The sequence below is a fragment of the Callorhinus ursinus genome, unplaced genomic scaffold (assembly GCF_003265705.2).
Source record: "Callorhinus ursinus isolate GAN/ISIS: 27379988/994484 unplaced genomic scaffold, GSC_fseal_2.0 scaffold94, whole genome shotgun sequence".
In the NCBI taxonomy this organism is placed as follows: domain Eukaryota; kingdom Metazoa; phylum Chordata; class Mammalia; order Carnivora; family Otariidae; genus Callorhinus; species Callorhinus ursinus.
This window is the reverse complement of record NW_027397156.1, coordinates 1,770,802-1,786,867: the sequence shown is the minus strand read 5'-3', so window position 1 is coordinate 1,786,867 and position 16,066 is coordinate 1,770,802. Positions and strand designations below refer to the sequence as shown.

At 52.5% G+C, this 16,066-nt stretch overlaps 3 protein-coding genes across 7 annotated transcripts in view; 1 reads left to right on the top strand and 2 right to left on the bottom strand.

Annotated features, from left to right (window-relative positions):
- The window catches only part of VAMP1 (vesicle associated membrane protein 1), a 78,939-nt gene that overhangs the window by 7,425 nt on the left and 55,448 nt on the right, over positions 1-16,066 (top strand). The window lies entirely within an intron of this gene.
- TAPBPL (TAP binding protein like) lies at positions 314-7,659 on the bottom strand. Of its 3 annotated transcripts, XM_025851739.2 has the most exons (7): positions 7,312-7,629; positions 6,288-6,506; positions 5,885-6,142; positions 3,407-3,745; positions 2,498-2,800; positions 994-1,077; positions 314-798 (listed from the first exon to the last, which is right to left on the bottom strand). In XM_025851739.2, exons 1-7 carry the CDS (start codon positions 7,376-7,378, stop codon positions 755-757), a joined length of 1,314 nt encoding a protein of 437 aa, XP_025707524.1. In that variant the 5' UTR covers positions 7,379-7,629; the 3' UTR covers positions 314-754. The 3 variants fall into 3 exon arrangements, with proteins under 3 accessions (XP_025707524.1, XP_073744839.1, XP_073744838.1); XM_073888738.1 differs by lacking the exon at positions 6,288-6,506 and having other exon boundaries at positions 7,312-7,642; XM_073888737.1 differs by lacking the exon at positions 314-798 and having other exon boundaries at positions 929-1,077; positions 7,312-7,659.
- Positions 7,948-12,745, bottom strand: CD27 (CD27 molecule). 3 transcript variants are annotated; one of them, XM_025851741.2, is made up of 6 exons: positions 12,423-12,743; positions 12,147-12,278; positions 9,390-9,572; positions 9,104-9,193; positions 8,729-8,848; positions 7,948-8,465 (listed from the first exon to the last, which is right to left on the bottom strand). In XM_025851741.2, exons 1-6 carry the CDS (start codon positions 12,556-12,558, stop codon positions 8,341-8,343), a joined length of 786 nt encoding a protein of 261 aa, XP_025707526.2. In that variant the 5' UTR covers positions 12,559-12,743; the 3' UTR covers positions 7,948-8,340. The 3 variants fall into 3 exon arrangements, with proteins under 3 accessions (XP_025707526.2, XP_025707527.2, XP_073744840.1); XM_025851742.2 differs by lacking the exon at positions 8,729-8,848 and having other exon boundaries at positions 12,423-12,745; XM_073888739.1 differs by lacking the exon at positions 9,390-9,572 and having other exon boundaries at positions 12,423-12,744.

Here is a 16,066-nt window from a genome sequence, read left to right as displayed (position 1 = left end):
TGAGGTGCTTGTAGGTATCCTGAAACACCCAGTAGCTGTCCAAAATTACCTTAATTGCAGCTCACGGTTACACAGGGCAACTGACATGGTGCCCCAGGGCTGCCTCTGAGGGCCTTCGTTTCACACCCTGAACACCCTGCAAGTTGGTGCAGCTGGCTTGGGGACACGGCTCAGATGGGTCCAGTGTGGGGAAAGACAGGAAAGTGGAAAAGCTTTGTTTCTGAGGACACAAGGGGCTTTTATTTGGGCAGAGTTCACATGCTTCCTACGGCCCAACCCCCACCCCTTTGTCCCACTGCCCCCCACTTGCTCCTTTTTTTAAAAAAGATTTATTTATTTTAGAGAGAGAACGAGAGCACAAGTTGGGGGAGAGGCAGAGGGAGAGAATCTTCAAGCAGACCCCCCACTGAGGGTAGAGCCCACTGTGGGGCTCGATCTCACAAACCTTGAGAACATGACTTGCCCACTTACTCCTTTCTTAATACCTTCCCATTTTCTTTTCCTACCACAGGCTCATTTTTAACCTTCACCTAGACACTCTGCTTTCCTACCACCCTCTCACCTCTTCATGTTTTCTCCCTTGGTGTTCAGCCCAGGGACACAATGCAGGAAGGCAGAGATCCACACAGAGCCAGAGCCCCCAGGATCTGTGCCTTCATGCCTTTCTTGGGGCCTTTTTGAGCTCTGAGACTTGGCTGGAGTCCTTCTGGGAGAATGTGACTACTTTTTCCTTTTCTCAGAGGCAGGAGAGCGGTTACCCAGAGGGCCTCAGAGTCTTGGCAGATCTTGGTGAGGTAGCTGGGAGAAAACAAGAGGGAAGGAGGTTGGTTTCAGTTGAGGTAACCCCAAAAGCAGGGGGCTGTGGTATGGAGACTGGCTGGAACTCAGGACACTTGGGCTTCATCCCTGGTCTGGGTGGGGAGGTGGCTAGATCCGGCTGATTTTACAAGTAAGGAGGGGCAGGGGCAGGGCTGAGGGCAAGCAGGTGCTTACCTTGCCGTCTCTGAAACCCCAGGAACAACAGGGCAAGAAGGAAGAGGCTGCTGGCAAAAAGGACTCCAAAGGCTGTTTTCTGCTCTGTAGGTTGAGAGCAGCATGGGCAGGAATCAGTAGGTTGGAATAATTTCCAAGCCCACACTTACCCCAGCAAGAGGGAAAAAGCGGGGGGAGAGAGAGAGGAAGAGAGAGAGAGAGAGAGAGAGAGCGCGTGTGCACGAATGCGTCCCCATCCCCGGTTAAGGAGCTTATGTCAAGCGTTCTGCTTTCACCCAGGAACTGGGCACACTGTAGTATTCGTACTTGTTGAAGGTTGTTGGATATCCGTTTGCTCCTCCACACAGAATTTCCTACTCCTTCCCACCTTGGGACATTCAGAGAGATTTAGGTTAGATGAGTTCACAGGTGAACTGAAATTTTGCGACTAGCTGGGGAATGATGTAAGTTGAGAAAAAAACCCCAGTTCTGGGGAAGCTTGCAGTCTGGCGAGCCACCAAAGAATGCCCAATGCTCCTGGACATTTGCATTTCTTGTTTAAAAACCGTTCGATGATGGGGCGCCTGGGTGGCTCAGTTGTTAAGCATCTGCCTTCGGCTCAGGTCATGGTCCCAGTGGGATCAAGCCCCGCATCGGGCTCCCTGCTCAGCAGGAAGCCTGCTTCTCCCTCTCCCACTCCCCCTGCTTGTGTTCCCTCTCTCGCTATCTTTCTCTGTCAAATAAATAAATAAAATCTTTAAAAAAAATAAAATAAAACTGTTCGATGACACTCTGTGACTTTAGGATGACATTCCAGCTTGAAGGCCCATTGTGATCTGCCCACTAATAGCAATAGAGGGTTTAAGGCTGTTGGGCAGTCAGGCTGCCCATTTTTCATATTTTACCATTTACTAGGTGGGTGACCTTGGGCAAATTACCTAACATTCATAAGTGCTAGTTTGCTCATCAATAAAATGGGAGTCATGATAATACATGTGATCATACAGCTAAGTGCTTAGTACAGTGCTTGCTTCATGTAAATGCTCAATAAATGTAATTACTTTCAAGCTTCAGGGCCACTTCTCCCTTTTCCCACACACCCCCGGCTCTAGCTCTGCAGTTCCCCAAATTCTCCTGAGACTTAGAATTTGGCCTTCACCATGTGCCATTCTTTCCATCTTGGTTGTTCCCCTCCCTGCTGAGCTAGCTCGCTTGGCTGGTTTGTCTCCTCCAGGCCGTCCTCCCTGACTGCCTAGTCCATCCCTCCAAGCTGACTAAGCTGCTTGAGGGCAGGAACAATTCACCCTTGATCTCCAGCTCTCAGTACATTGCCTGGTGCCCTGGAACCTGGGGTATAGCGGAATCTTGGGATGTGGGGGCAGCTATGGAGGCTGCTGCCTTGGGAACCAAGAAGCGGAGGCTCAACGAAGTGCTGTGGGAAGCAGAACAAGGCCAGAGACGAGCTGGGGGCAGGAGAGCCTTGAGCCCAAGTCGGGAGGTGGGGAAAGGAGGGCGCTCCTAGTACCTGGTGGGGAGACCTGGGCGCTGGCCCTGAGGGGCTGCTCCAGGGAGCTGTGGGTGACCTGGCAGGTGTAAGTGGTGCCTGCAGGGCCAGGTTCCACCCTCAGGAAGGAGGAAATGCTGTAGGTGCCTGCTGTGCTTTGCCGGAGGCTGGAGAAGGAGGCACCAGAGACTGGGACCGGGGCTCCGCCTGGTTCCTCTTGGGTCCATGTCACGGCCATGTCCAGAGGATAATAGCCAGCGATGCTGCAGATGAGGGTGGCTGGCGGAGTTTTGTTCTCCAAGCTCAGTTGTACTTTGGGGGTAGCTGGAAGAAAGAATGAGGAATAAGATTCCAGAGGGCTCCAACCTGACAGCAGAGTTGCCCAAAGCCTTCTTTCTCTTCCTGCTGGCAGTGAGAGTAGGTTGTGGGAGCTGAAGTCAATTAACCCCTCAGTGGAGTGCCCAAGCTGGGTGTAAGGGGTCCACCCTGGATGCAGGCCAGAAGGGGGCACATCTTCCACAGGTAGTTGAAAAGCAATAGTAAAACCAAGTAAAGGTTGGCTTCTTATCATCATGATAGGCCACTGATTTTCAGGGACATCAGTGATGAAATACTCCTGCCAGTCGGACGGCTCCCACGGCCCCCCCTTGGTTTGCTGCTGCCCCTCCTCAGGATGTGGTCCAGAGGAGTGGGGTACTTGGGAGACAGCCAGCTGGGACAGGGCAGCAGGACCTGGGGCTGGGACACTGCCTGGTGGAATTATCCTAGAGTCTGACGGGCAGTCTGTGCCCCTAGGATGTAGATGGCAGTTAGTTCGTGGCAATGCAGTCTGCCTCCCGAGAAATTGCCCCTGTGTTGGATTCTGTCCCGCAAAATGTTCGCATAGGCGTATCCCTTCCCCTCTCCCTGGAGAACTGAGTATGGCCTAACCTTGGACGTGGAACTGGATGATTTGTTGAGCTTGGTACAGAGAGGTGGTAATCTGGCAAATGTAGGTCCCCTCGTCCTTCAGAGTGAGGCTAGGCAGGGTGAGGGAGGCATCCCCGGCCAGGAGTAGCTGCTCAGGCTCCAGGGTGGCGCCCTCCCGCTTGGCCTGCCGCTGCGCCCTGGTCCAGCGGTATACCAGCTGGCCGTTGCCCTTATGACGCAGCCGCCACTCCACACCGGTCAGCTCCAAGCCCGGTGCCATGGAGAAGCCGCAGTGCAGGGAGGCTGAGGACCCCAGCAGGAAGTTCAGGGACGGGGTCTGTGTGGTCACTTGGAGCTCCACTGTAGTGAGAAAAAGAAGGGTGATTGTGGGCTACTTCCTCCTTGAGTCCACCTGATCTCTAGCTGTGGGCATGTGGTGGGCGTCCACCTGCCCCTGCCTCCTCCTCTGGACAATGAGGCTGGTTGAGCTCATCTCCCACTAGATGGAACCACAAAGAAATGGTGCTCTGGAAAGGCAACCTGGCACACATGGTAATCCTAACTGTTTTTGAGTCACTTACCCCTGGACAGTCTGACAAAAGCTACGGACTTCTCACCAGAAAAGTACACATGCAAAATTATGGGTTAATGTTGACCTTCAGGTCAGACCACTGGAATAGCAGAAAAAGCTCTGGAACCCTGCTTCTTCCACTTACTAGCTCTGTGACCTTGGGCAAGTCACTAAGGGTTGCCAGGGTCATCTGTTTAAGGAAAGGCTGCTGTGAGACTACATAGGAGTAAGAGTTTTAAAAAGCACACAGTGGTAGTATTTGTGCCAAACGTGCTGAACCTGAATCTAATGAGGAACAATCAGACACATCCAAATGGTGGGATACTCTTTGAGACAGTGGGCCTGGACTCTCCCAAATGTCAGTGCGAGGAAAAGAATGTTCTGGACTTAAGGAAGCTAAAAGCTTGGGACACCTGGGTGGCTTGGTTGGTCGAGTGCCTGCCTTTGGCTCAGGTCATGAACTCGGGGTCCTGGGATCAGGCTCCGTGTTGGGCTCCCTGCTGATCAGGGAGTCTGCTTCTCCCTCTCCTGCTCTCCCTGCTAGTGCTCTCTCTCTCTCTCTCTCTCTGTCAGGTGAATAAATAAGATCTTAAAAAAAAAAAAAAAAGGAAGCTAAAGGCACAGGACAACTAAATGCAATGCATGATCCTTGTTTGAATCCTGGCCTTAAAAAAAAAAAAAAAATCCCCAAAACAAACCAGAAAGCTATAAAGAACATTCTTGAGACAACTGGAGAAGTTTGAATTTGGACTCTATATTGACAGTACTACTGTATCAATTAAAAAATTTCTTAAGTCTGATGCTCAGTGGCGTAGCAAGCAGTGGTGGGGGCAATGGGAAGAGTGCCCTGGCAGAGAGGAGTATTTTATCACCAATAGTGTTCAAGATTGCCGATATGGTGATGGTGTGATGGTGAGAATATGTTGTTCAGTTCTTAACACAGTGTACCCCCTTATTGCCTGCACCACTGTAAACCGCTCCCCCACCTTGGTTTGCTGCTGGGGTGATGGTTTTGTGATTATAAAGGAGAATATCCTTGTCTTTGGTTATCAATTTTGTGTTCTAAATGAATACATGCTCTGCATGGAAACTTTTGGGGTGAAGTGTTGAGATATCTGCAATTTACTTTCAGTTAGTTCAGGGGGGAGGCAATCTATTCTTCCATTTATCGAGAGAGAATGTGGCAAAATATTAATAATTGGGTATTCAGTACCCAATTTTTTGCCCATTATTCTTTCACCTTTTCTTGTAGGTTTGAAATAGCCCAAGATAAAAGGGGGGGTACTTAGCTGTGCCACTGGACAGATATGAGAACCCCTCTTTTCTAATGTGGCAGGATAAATTTAGGTTGTACCACAGAAAGCTTCGAGTGTTCTGGGGCTTTCTATGGATAGGAGGGTAGCCCCTTAATCTCTGGACTTGGTTGTCTCTTTCTGGAGGCAAAATACTGAATTTGATGAATTCTGGAGAAACCTATCATCATGTTCTCAATTTCCTGTACCCGCTGGGTGGGATGTGCTGGGTGGGAGAGGGCAAGGACCAGGTTTTACTAATAAGAGCTAATGAACGAATTTGCATCACTGTAGTTGCTCTAATCATCTTGAAGCGCCAGACCAGGCTGGCTTTCACTGGGCTACAACTGGTACTTGGCTGAATAAGACTGCTAGGGACAGCATATGTGAATAGAGCATCACATGTCATTTCCTTAGATGAGTGAGGTGAAAATTATCCCAGAGGTGAAAATTATCCCAATCCAATTATTTGGGTCTTTAGGAGAAAGGACCGAGGCTAGGGACACCTTGAGATGACTGATGTGGATAGAGGTGGGCTTGTTCCCTTCGTTCTCCTTCTATTCCCCCTCTATAGCTGACCACTTGGAAAAAAAAAAACAACCCAAACTTTCTTTCTGCTACTTTTAATTTTCTCACCTGCAGTCTGTACCATCCCATGGGGGTTCAAGGGCAGGTTCAGTGTGGGGTGCAAGACAGCCCCATTTTCAGCATCCCTGGGAGTCTTCATCACCATGGAGACACTAGGTCCCCCTCCGGATACCTGCACATTGGTGATGAACCAAGCTGCCTTCTCAGTGGCCTGGAGAAAATAGTGGGAGATCTCACAGGTCACCTCCTTCCCGTTGCAGTCAGCATGGAGCAAGGCCTCGGCCTGGGGAATCTGTACCAGGTTCACTGGGGGAGAAGGGCAGCACAGAAGTCTAGTTGGTTTGAGGACACCTGGCCCATGGGAAGCCGGCATGGTGGGTGTACTCGGGAACTGGGCTGTCTCAGCCGAGGGAGCCCAGAAAGATTGTGACATAGAGTGGAGGGTTCTTACCTGAGGCCTCGAAGGTAACAGGTGGGTTGTCTTTGGCCAGTGTGCCCCCTTGGAAATTGGTGAAGCCTTCCAGGGAGCTGTCATCCAGCACTGGTATCTGCCTCAGCACGAGCAAGGCCTTCACCGTGTTCCTACTGCTGGCAAAACCTCCATGCTGCCTACCTTCCTCCACCAGGAAGCAGTTTAGGACCACATCCACTGCCCGCCACTGCCTTTCAGCTGCAGGTTAAAAGATGGCAGTGAGCACCCTCTTTCCAGAGAGTTGCTTCTGTGCTCGAGGGTCACCCACCCCAACTGTGGAGTCATCAGGGAAGGGGTCAAAATCTTCCAGGGTCCTAGCTGTCTCTGTGTCTCTCTCGTCACCCCCAAATCAGCCTTCTGGGAAGCCCCTGCTACTCTAGGTACATGCTTGGTATGAATTATTTAAAATGCTCGATTTGCCTCGCTCAGAAGACTTTGTTTTTATTCTTACTACAACTGTTGCAAAAAAAACTACCTCTTCAGTCAAAGAAATTCTCAGCAAAAGCAAATAAATGAGCAAAATTGCCACTGGGAGAGGAGACAGGACACTTGTGTGGCTAGGGGCCTTGGCAACCATCTTTTCAATTTCCCAGCCAGCCCACTAGGTGGGCTCCGCTTTCTGCCATTGCAGGTGGCCTTCCCCTCCCCCACCTCCAGGGCTCACCTCCCGCGGGGATTTACTAGCCCCGGGAAGCCTTCCTCTTCACCGTCTGCTCCCAGGCAGTGCCCTCTCGGCCAGGCCCCCACCACATCCACGCAGGAGGCCCCTCTTCTCATCATTTGGCCTTTCCCACAGGCTTCTACCCTCTCCCCAGCACCATTGGTCTCCTACTCTGCCAGCCTTGTTCCTGTTGGTTCCTGTTGGGCTTAGGAGAGGCGATAGGAAGCCGTCCCTGCCCCTCCCCCCAACCCTTTCCCCTTCGGGAATCTCACGGTGGGTGGCTACCTGGTGCGCCCTGGGCCCGACACCCCCCCCACACCCCAGCCAGTGCTCCCCACTCACCTGGGTCAGCCGCCACCCGGGACAGAGCCAGGCAGAGCAGCAGGCACCATCGCTCCCCCGTGCCCATGGGGGCGGCGCGCCCGCCCCTCGTCCCCCCGCGTCCCCCACCGCCTTTCTGCACGGCCTCCCGCGGGCACGGCCCGGCTGGGGAAGAGGGGGCTTCTCCAAACCACCCTCGCCGGCCTGTTGCTTTCTCGCCAGTCCTTGGCCTCCTTCTCTTTCGCTTTCACTTTGAGTGTCACCACGGCTGCCTTGCCTGGGAGCGAAGCCACCGGGTGCTCCTGCCGGAGTCGTGTTCATTGTTCTCCTTTTTCTCCCCCGCCAAATACTCTGGTTATCTCAAGACCTGACTTGACTGCAGGCACCCTTTTGCTCCCCACCCAAGAAAAAGTGGAGCTGAAATAAGGGGGAGGGGGAAGGGCGAGACCGAAGGGCTACTGGGGACCTTTCTTCAGTTTCTGTGGGTGCCGCACCCACTCGCGACCCCCACCCCCCGACTTGGCCGGGCCCCAACACTAGTCTGCACTGGAGAAAGCTCCTCCCTCAGATCCCGGCCGGATCTGGGAGAAGAGGCTGGGAGTGGCCTGCACCGTGAGATTGGAATTTCAGAGAGACAGCGCGGGGAGAGCTTCGGTGTGTGGTTGGCTGGCACTTTATTTTGCGGAATTTTTAGGTCAGTGATACAGCACGTGGTGGTTCGTAGGGGAAAGTGTGTTCTCCAGCTAGGGCCCCAGCCCTCCATTGCAGCGCAGGGGTGAAGGTGGCTGTGCCAGGGCACACACGGGACCCATGAGCCCTTGTCACTGCCAATCTCCAAAAGGCACTTTCTCAAGTCTGCGCACAGGAAGGGGTCTTGATGACAGGATGGTATTGAAACCCGGGGGTGGGGGTGGGGGTGGGGCCGGGGAGTGGGGGTAGGGTGTGCCAGGTCTCATTCCCGGCGGATGGCTGCTGGGTTGGGATGGAGGCAGGGATTTTATTGTAGTGATGACCCTCCCCCTCCGCCGCCCCATCGCGCGGTGCGCAAGCTCAGGAGTAGGAAGCAGGTTCTGGTTTTCGGTAATCTTCCTGAATGGGGATGGCGCCGCCCTCTTCCTCCCTGGGGCAGCTGTAAGGACAAGGCTCTGCAGGCACCACTGGACTTTCTTCTTTGTCTGCGGGAGGAGGATCAGATGAACCTTGGCGGGCAGGGGGCGTGGGGGGTGGTGAAGGGAGTGGAGATAAACCAAGGAGGGTCAGCCTGGGGGAGGGCTGTCAGGGGGCTGCCAGCTAAGAGGAAAGGAAGAGGAGGTGGGAGCCAGGATTGGTAAAGATGGAGTGAGGAAGGCTTCTGTGAGTTTCCAGGCATGGACAGCGGGGCTGGGGTGGTAGGGTGGGGTGCAGGGACAGGACTGAAGACCTGTATTTTGTCTCTTACTTAGTCTGTGTTTTCTTTGTTGATGGAAGAACAGGGCTCCGATCATGGTGAAAGCAAGAAACATTCCAGAGAGAATCACAAAGATGCGGATGCAATCTGAGCTGCACAGGGACCTTTGGGCTGTGATAGGCAGGAGCCATGCAAGGGTTTTTGGAGAGGGCCTAGGTCTTGTTTCCCCTCAGCCCAGGCAGGCTGTCACCCCTCCTCCCATCTCTCTCCCACCCCTTCCCCCGCTGCTACCATTGGACCAAGTTCTTTCCTAATCCCTAGACTCTGCTTCTTCCCCTTCTTCCCCTGACTCCTAGGAGCTTTCTGGCTGGCTTCCCTCTCCTGTATGCAGTCTCTCCAGAGGTAGAGAATGTGGAGAAAACTCACGTGGCCAGTGGGTGGAGAGAGCTGGGGCAGGCAGCCAACTGAAGTCAGCCAGAGTCTGCACCTGCCGGACTGTCCTGGCCTCCTGCATCTCTGGAAAAAGAGACAGGGTGAGCAGCAGCAGGGAACCTCCTAGGGCACAAGCCTGGGCTGAAGGAAGGCCCAAGGCCTAAGACGCACGGGGAGATGGGAAGGCTGACCGGCCGACCAGGCAGCTTATGTGGGGAGGGTGGTGGTTGGGGCACGACCCTTACCCCCGTGACTGGACAAAGTGTTGCCTGGAACTTACTTTTGGCATAAGGTAAGTGGGTGGGTTGTGGGTGTGGGCCCGGGGCCCGGGATGGTTGAGGCAGTGTCAGCAAGGCGTTTGAAGGAGGATCGCACTCCGTGCACTCCTTGTCCCTGCACTGCCAGCCCTTGGGGCAGGCACACACTGCATTTGTGGTGAGGGTGCAGTTTCGGATGAGAAGACCTGGGGACAGAGGAGGGCGAGAGGAACACAAGAAGCTCAGGCCTCTGAGACCTGCCGGGCGCACTTGCTAAATCCTGCCCTGGGCTCCCATCCCAGGCCCACCTCCGGGGACTCCTGCCCCAACCACACAAAGGCCTGCCCCTCCCTTCCTGTCACCCAGTGCCTCTGCCTTCATTACTAGCATCATTAAAGGAGACACTTGGGGCTTTTCCTTTATTCATGGTTCAGAAATGCCAACTATAAAAAGTAGAAACAGCTTGCAGGATTTTCTCTCCTATTCACTGGCATTTTGATAACTTCTCAGTGGGTGGACAGAGAGGTACACAGGTCATAAGTGTGAACTTGCTACAAACTGGACCCATGAACAAGAGCAGCAGTGTTCCTCTCTAGGCACTACATCCTCTCACCCACAGATAGCCACAAGCCTGACTTCCTAACACTGCAAGTTCATTTTGCTTATTTTTGTCCTGTATTTGTGTAGTCATGCCTGGGTACTCACTTGTGTCTGACACTCTTACTCAATCCTTTGTGAAATTCATCCATATCGTAACTGCAGACTGTTCATTCTCATGCTGTATAGCATTTCACTGTATGAATATACCATGATTCATGTGTCTGTTCTGTTAATGGGCATTTGGGTAGTTTCCAGTTTTTAAGCAGTCAGGAATAGTGCTGCTATGGTCCCTGTTACTAGAGAGTTCCTTGATTAATAACATAGTTTGCCTTTAGAATATAAATTTTTTTCAAGTGTAGACATCAGGTGCTGAGTGACTGCCGATAAATTATACTAGGGGAGGAGGATGTGAGGGGCACTGGGCTGGGTTGGGCTCACAGGTGGTCAGTGTTAAAAAGAGGAAGGTGATTCTGGGGAAGGCACCAGCACCCGGATTTGGGCCAGGCTTGAGCCTAGCCTGGTGGGGCCCTGGGACAGTGCCTTTCCTGACAGGCAGAAGAGGGGTGCAGAAAGGAAGGCTGGAGGATGCCAGAGATGACGACCAGGGCTCTAACAATTCCTTTAGCAGATGCTTTTTGTCAGAAAAGGGAGAGGGACACAGATTCCTTCTTCCCATCCTTATGCCCCTATGGTTGCTTCTTTTGGAATTCTGACTAGTAATTGCTACCAGAATTTGGTTTCCTTGTGGCTTACCAGGAATCGTGAGCCAGCCTGGACAAGGGTCTGCAGGACGAGAACAGTGATAGGGGAGGTAACAGTGACCGTGAGAGAGAGAAGAGATAGGCAAAGGTGAGGAAGATCACCAGAGGCAGTGGTCAGGAGGGTATCTGCCCAAAGGGAAGAAGGGTTAAGGGCAGGGTTGGGCTTGGTTACCCGTGGAAGGATTGCCATTGTTTTCAGTGATGAGGATCCAGAGACCTGGGAGTTCTCTTCACCACATATAACCTGTGCCCCAAATTCCAGGCCGATGTCAGGCACTTCTCCATCTTACCCATGGGAACACTGAGGTCCAGAGGGGGCCATACTCATTCAGCCTCCCCCTGACCACCTCACCCCTGGCCACCATCCCCTGGAGTCCTGCAGCCAGTCGCTGCATGGGTGCTGTGGAGACCTCTGGGCTGAGTGTTATATAGAAGGGTCATGGAGCACAGCGAAGGGCGCGCGGGCAGGCTCAGTATTGGGAAATGGCCTTCTGGTGGGGCCTACAGTGAGTGGGGAGGCTCTGACCAAAGTATTCCAACCCTGCTGGGGTTGCTGCCAAGAAGAGAAAAGCATCCCTTAACATATTTTTAAGTTAAGTGGACTGAGGAATACTTGTGTATTTAAGATGTTGTTTTTTGACTGATTGGCAATGGCAAAACCTTTTGCTGAGTTCATTTTTAAAGACGACAGTGTAAAAGGCCTACTGAGACCAAGCACATTTTATAGGTAAGCAGTGTAGTAGTTCGGTTCCGGAGTCCTCAGAAGGGTTCCTAGGGGGAACATTTGTCCAAAGGGGCCGCTTTAGAGTCTGTGACTCTATCCTGGCTGGCACAGTTTCTGAAATTCTAGCTAAGCTGGAGGAATAATAAAAGAATTCATAACAGAGCTGCAGACATTACACTTCTTCATTGAAGAAAGATAAAATTACAAAATAAACAAGAAAAACATGGGCCACATATATATTCATTTTCCTAAATTGGCTTTCGTGCAAAAAAAAAAAAAAAAAAACGAAGAAGAAGAATGTTCTCCACTGGCTGGTATTGTTATACCCTAAGAAAGAGGTACTTCAGGTTCTAAACAAACGTGCACTTCAGCCAGCCAGTTCATCAATGGGGGGGGGGTCGCTCATCTGAAATCTGGGGACCTAGGGCCACTTCCTTCCTCACCTTTTTTTCCACTTACTCCTTTTTCTTGTCGTGATCTGAGTTGTACGTGCAGTCTTGGCAGCCCCCCAATTCTGCTGACCCCTTCCCTGTAACACCAGAGTTCTCCCCACATCAATATGTGCCCTGCCCTGCCCAGTGCCCTGCATTGGCTCCACTTGCAGTAGCCTCGAAGTGACGAGCTCAGACCCCTCCTCCTTGCTTCTCCACACCGAGCTCTGCCACCTTGCTCCCCCAGAGGCTTGCCCATCTCACCGGAGTTACAATGCCGACAGCTCTCACAGTGGCGCCGGGAATGGTGGTCTGGTGAGAAGGAGGCCCCCGGGACGCACGGGTCACACTGAGCAGCCTCGCCAGGCCTGTCACAGTCCTTCACGAGGAAAGTCCCTGTGAGCAGAGGTCCAGGGTCAAGGCCCAAGGAAGGCCACTTCTCTGCCCTCTTCAAGGTGGTACAGGATTCCTGTCCTTGCTTGAGGTCAGACGCACTCTCTGCTGCCCTTCCCCCCCGGCTGCGAGGCCTCCTGCTCTTACCTGGCTTACACGCCTGGCAGCACAGTTCTCCCTGGACCCAGTATTGCTTCTCCAGACAGCGCTTGGGGGCTGGGGTCGCCGAGAGCCCTGCCAGGGTCCCCAGAAGCCACAGCCAGCAGGGAGGTGGCCGGGCCATGGCTCTTGCCCAGGGAGCCCTTTCTGCGCTCCAGTTGCTGATGGCTGGCCTCCGTGGAGCTGGCCCCTCCAGCGGGGTGCTGGTGCCCTAGTCTCTGTACTTCCTGGGCAGCAGCTGCAGGCCCTCTTCGAGTTGCTGGCTTCAGGTGGCAAGCCGACCTTTGATGGCAGCCGCAGCTCTGTTGTGGCTGTTTTTTTTTTTTTCACAGAGCAGTGACTTCCACCCCCTCCCCCTTTTCCGTGTGCTGGGTGCTGGGTGCTGGATGCTGGGTGCCAAGGAGAGTATTAAAGGGCAAGCACTGTCAGAAGACCTGCTGCTCTTCAAAGACCTCCATCCCCCCCCAACACGTCGGCCTCTCCTGGTTGTCATCTCGCTCTTGTGCCCGCTGAGATCGTAACCCACCCGTGCCTGCCTCTTTTACAGAGTGTTGGATGGGGTTGCTACCTCTCCTGTTCACGTGCTCAGATGCAAAGATGCCCACGTTGCCCCCTGTTCACAGCTTGCAAGCTAATACCAGTTTAGAGAAGGAGGGGGAGCCTGAACTGAGTACAGGTCCACAGACTTTGAGCTGAAACCCTTGGGGTCAGATAAGTTTTAGAATTAAGAATCTTTCAGATTCTGGGAAGTAACTAGCACTGCAAGATGCCCTCGCGGGGCCGAGGTAGCACTCAATCAAGCACAACATTTTTGCAGCAAAAGAATTGAATACTTGGGCACCTGGGTGGCCCAGTCGGTTAAGCATCTGCCTTCAGCTCAGGTCATGATCTCGGGGTCCTGGGATTGACCCCACATCGGGGCTCCCTGTTCAGTGGGGAGCCTGTTTCTCCCTCTCCCGCTGGCTCTGCCCCTCCTCACAGCTCACGCCCTCTCTCTCTCTTTCTCTCAAATAAGTAAATAAAAACTTTTTTAAATAAAAGAATTGAATATTTAAGCTAAGTGGGGTGAATAAGGACCGTAATTAACCCTTGCATCAACTGAGGTCTGGTTTTATGGCCAAAAGACTTTGCTACAGAATGGTTCAGAATTGCAAACAAGGGACTTAAACCTGTGTTCTCCTCTCTGTTGGACTCTGCTAGGAGATCACGTGTGATCTCATTTCATCTTCCTGCCAGCCTGGGGGACGGGTATCACTCCAGTCCATCCAGCTTTCCCTGGTCATCTCACTATCATCTTCATCCTCCCTTCCCAGCCTTGGCACTTGGGATCAGATTCCCTGGGTCATCTCTTCCCTGTTTCCGCTGTTCTCCAGGTAAGGCTGATCTGGGGACATTGGAACTTGCTGGACTTTTCTCTCTTTGAGTCCTGGCTTATAAGCATGGCTTATTTCTCCAGGCACTTTTCATTCAGGGGCTTTGCTGTTCTTTCCACACTGCTCATAAAATGTCACACTCCTGTGACCTCACCTGTTAGCTCTGTTCTCTATCTCACTCTAGTTTCCTTTCTCTTCATATTTTCCATCCTCTTGCCTTTCCCCAGCCCCTTCTTCTCTTTAAGAGGGTCCTCACATGTGGGAAGCCACATATGAGTGTGATCTGAAGAATTATTTCTGCACAACCATCCTTCTCACTATCCGGCAGGGCGCCTGAATTCCCACTTCAGACTGATAACCTTGGGATCTGAGGATTGGGCTGTCACAAACGGTCCTGCCCCATCCCCAGATTATGGTCACTGTTTTCACTGTGAATCTTTTTTTTTTAAAAGATGTATTTATTTGAGAGAGAGAGTGTAGGGGGAGAGGCAGAGGGAGAGAATCTTCAAGCAGACTCCCTGCTGAGCGTGGAGCCCCAGGAGGGGCTTCATCCCACCACCCACGAGATCATGACCTGAGCCGAAACCTGGAGTTGGGCGCTTAACCAGCTGAGCCACCCAGGCACCCCTTCCCTGTGAATCTTAAACCCTGGGTGGGCACGGGGAGGCAGGGGTGTGTGGGGATGGGTGACAGCATGCAGGAACAATGAGGAGTTGGAACCTTTAGGGAGAACTTTCGGGAAGTGGAATTGGAGGACCCTTCGAGGACTGACAACTTTGACTAGCCGCAAGCTGCTCACCCATGTGAGGGAGGCCTCGGTGCTCTGTGCTAGGGTCCATCATCCCCTCTTCATGGGGGAAAGGGCAGGAGCAGGGTCTGCCTGGCTCTCCTGACGGACCCTGGCCAGGAGGAGGAAAGCCAGCTTTCGGGACCTCACTTTCCTCTGGGCAAATGGAATGACCTCATCTCCTGCCTTCTGTGCTGTTTGCATCAATTTCTGGTGAGTCTTGGCCTGTCCTGGACTGGCTCCCTGGATAGTTCCTTCCTCTTGTCTACAGGCCCTGCGAGTGCAGCCTGCTGACCTCTCCCTGGGGATCTGCCACTACCACATTCTCCCTTGGGGTGTGGCTTCTCTCCACACCTGCTGGCACAGAGATACATCTTCTCTTCTCATAAGCTCCCTCCTTCGCTTGCATCTCCAGGGACAGGCCCACAGAAGCACTTCTCTTTTGATGATTTTCATTAGTTTTGAGGGCCTGACTAAACCCTCGGTCTGGAGCAGTGACCATAGCCTGGATGTCAGCGGGAGCCACCCTGCTCCTTGATATCTAGGTAAGACACTCCTCGCCTTCCAAGCAGGACAGGTCCTGGACAGAGTGGGCAGGAGGCAGAACTGTCACTTGGTACCAGTTCCAGTGGGTCAGCTGTTGTAGTCACCTCTCGTTCCCACTCAGCTAAAGTCCTGTTCCTGTCTCTGTGCCCCTGCCTGTTCCCTTACTTCTGCCCTGCCACAGGTTCCAAATTTGGGACACAGGGCTTTCTGGAATTTTCCTCCAAATGAACTGCAAACAGAAGGCTGTTAGGTGTGGCAAAACTTTTGCTGAAGGTTTATATATCATAGGGGTACAACTTAAAATTGCATTTTGGATATTCTTGTTCTCAATGGTCGGTCCCATTCCAGAGATTTATCAGTGGTCTGGCTACCTCACAAGGCAGTGAAGGCACTGACCATCTTGCTGACACCGTCCCCCACCCTGCACAGACTGCTTTTCAGAAGTGTTCTGTCAGGGGGCACCTGAGTGGCTCAGTCGTTAAGCGTCTGCCTTCGGCTCAGGTCATGATCCCAGGGTCCTGGGATCGAGTCCCGCATCAGACTCCCTGCTCTGCGGGAAGCCTGCTTCTCCCTCCCACACTCCCCCTGCTTGTGTTCCCTCTCACTGTGTCTCTCTCTGTCAAAATAAATAAAATCTTAAAAAAAAAAAAAAGTGTTCTGTCAGGCAGCATACCTCATCTGTCTTCAGCCCCTAATCCCCAAATCAGTCTTGGCCCTTTATAAATCTATAACCAATCAAAATACCCAGTGGAACAAAACTCTCTCCAAGATCTTTCCTTAAGAGGAAGTTCTGTTACATTAAGTAGATATCAGAAATCACTGTTCCTGATCCTTATCAACCAAACCCCTTAGTTTTTCTAGCCTTCTTTGTCCCTCCACTCCATTCCTTCATCCTCCACTCCTGCTTTCTTTTTTTTTTTTTTAAG

What these genes read in the sequence shown, in the direction of transcription:
- TAPBPL (XM_073888737.1), bottom strand. Translation starts at nt 7,378, where the DNA reads ATGGGCACGGGGGAGCGATGGTGCCTGCTGCTCTGCCTGGCTCTGTCC. An exon ending in TGTTACCTTCGAGGCCTCAG is followed by an intron (nt 6,143 to 6,287) that starts GTAAGAACCCTC and finishes CTTCTCCCCCAG; the next exon opens with TGAACCTGGTACAGATTCCC. An exon ending in CGCCCAGGTCTCCCCACCAG is followed by an intron (nt 1,078 to 2,497) that starts GTACTAGGAGCG and finishes CTCAACCTACAG; the next exon opens with AGCAGAAAACAGCCTTTGGA.
- CD27 (XM_025851741.2), bottom strand. Translation starts at nt 12,558, where the DNA reads ATGGCCCGGCCACCTCCCTGCTGGCTGTGGCTTCTGGGGACCCTGGCA. An exon ending in CCACTTACCTTATGCCAAAA is followed by an intron (nt 9,194 to 9,389) that starts GTAAGTTCCAGG and finishes CTCTTTTTCCAG; the next exon opens with AGATGCAGGAGGCCAGGACA. An exon ending in ACAAAGAAAACACAGACTAA is followed by an intron (nt 8,466 to 8,728) that starts GTAAGAGACAAA and finishes CTCCTCCCGCAG; the next exon opens with ACAAAGAAGAAAGTCCAGTG.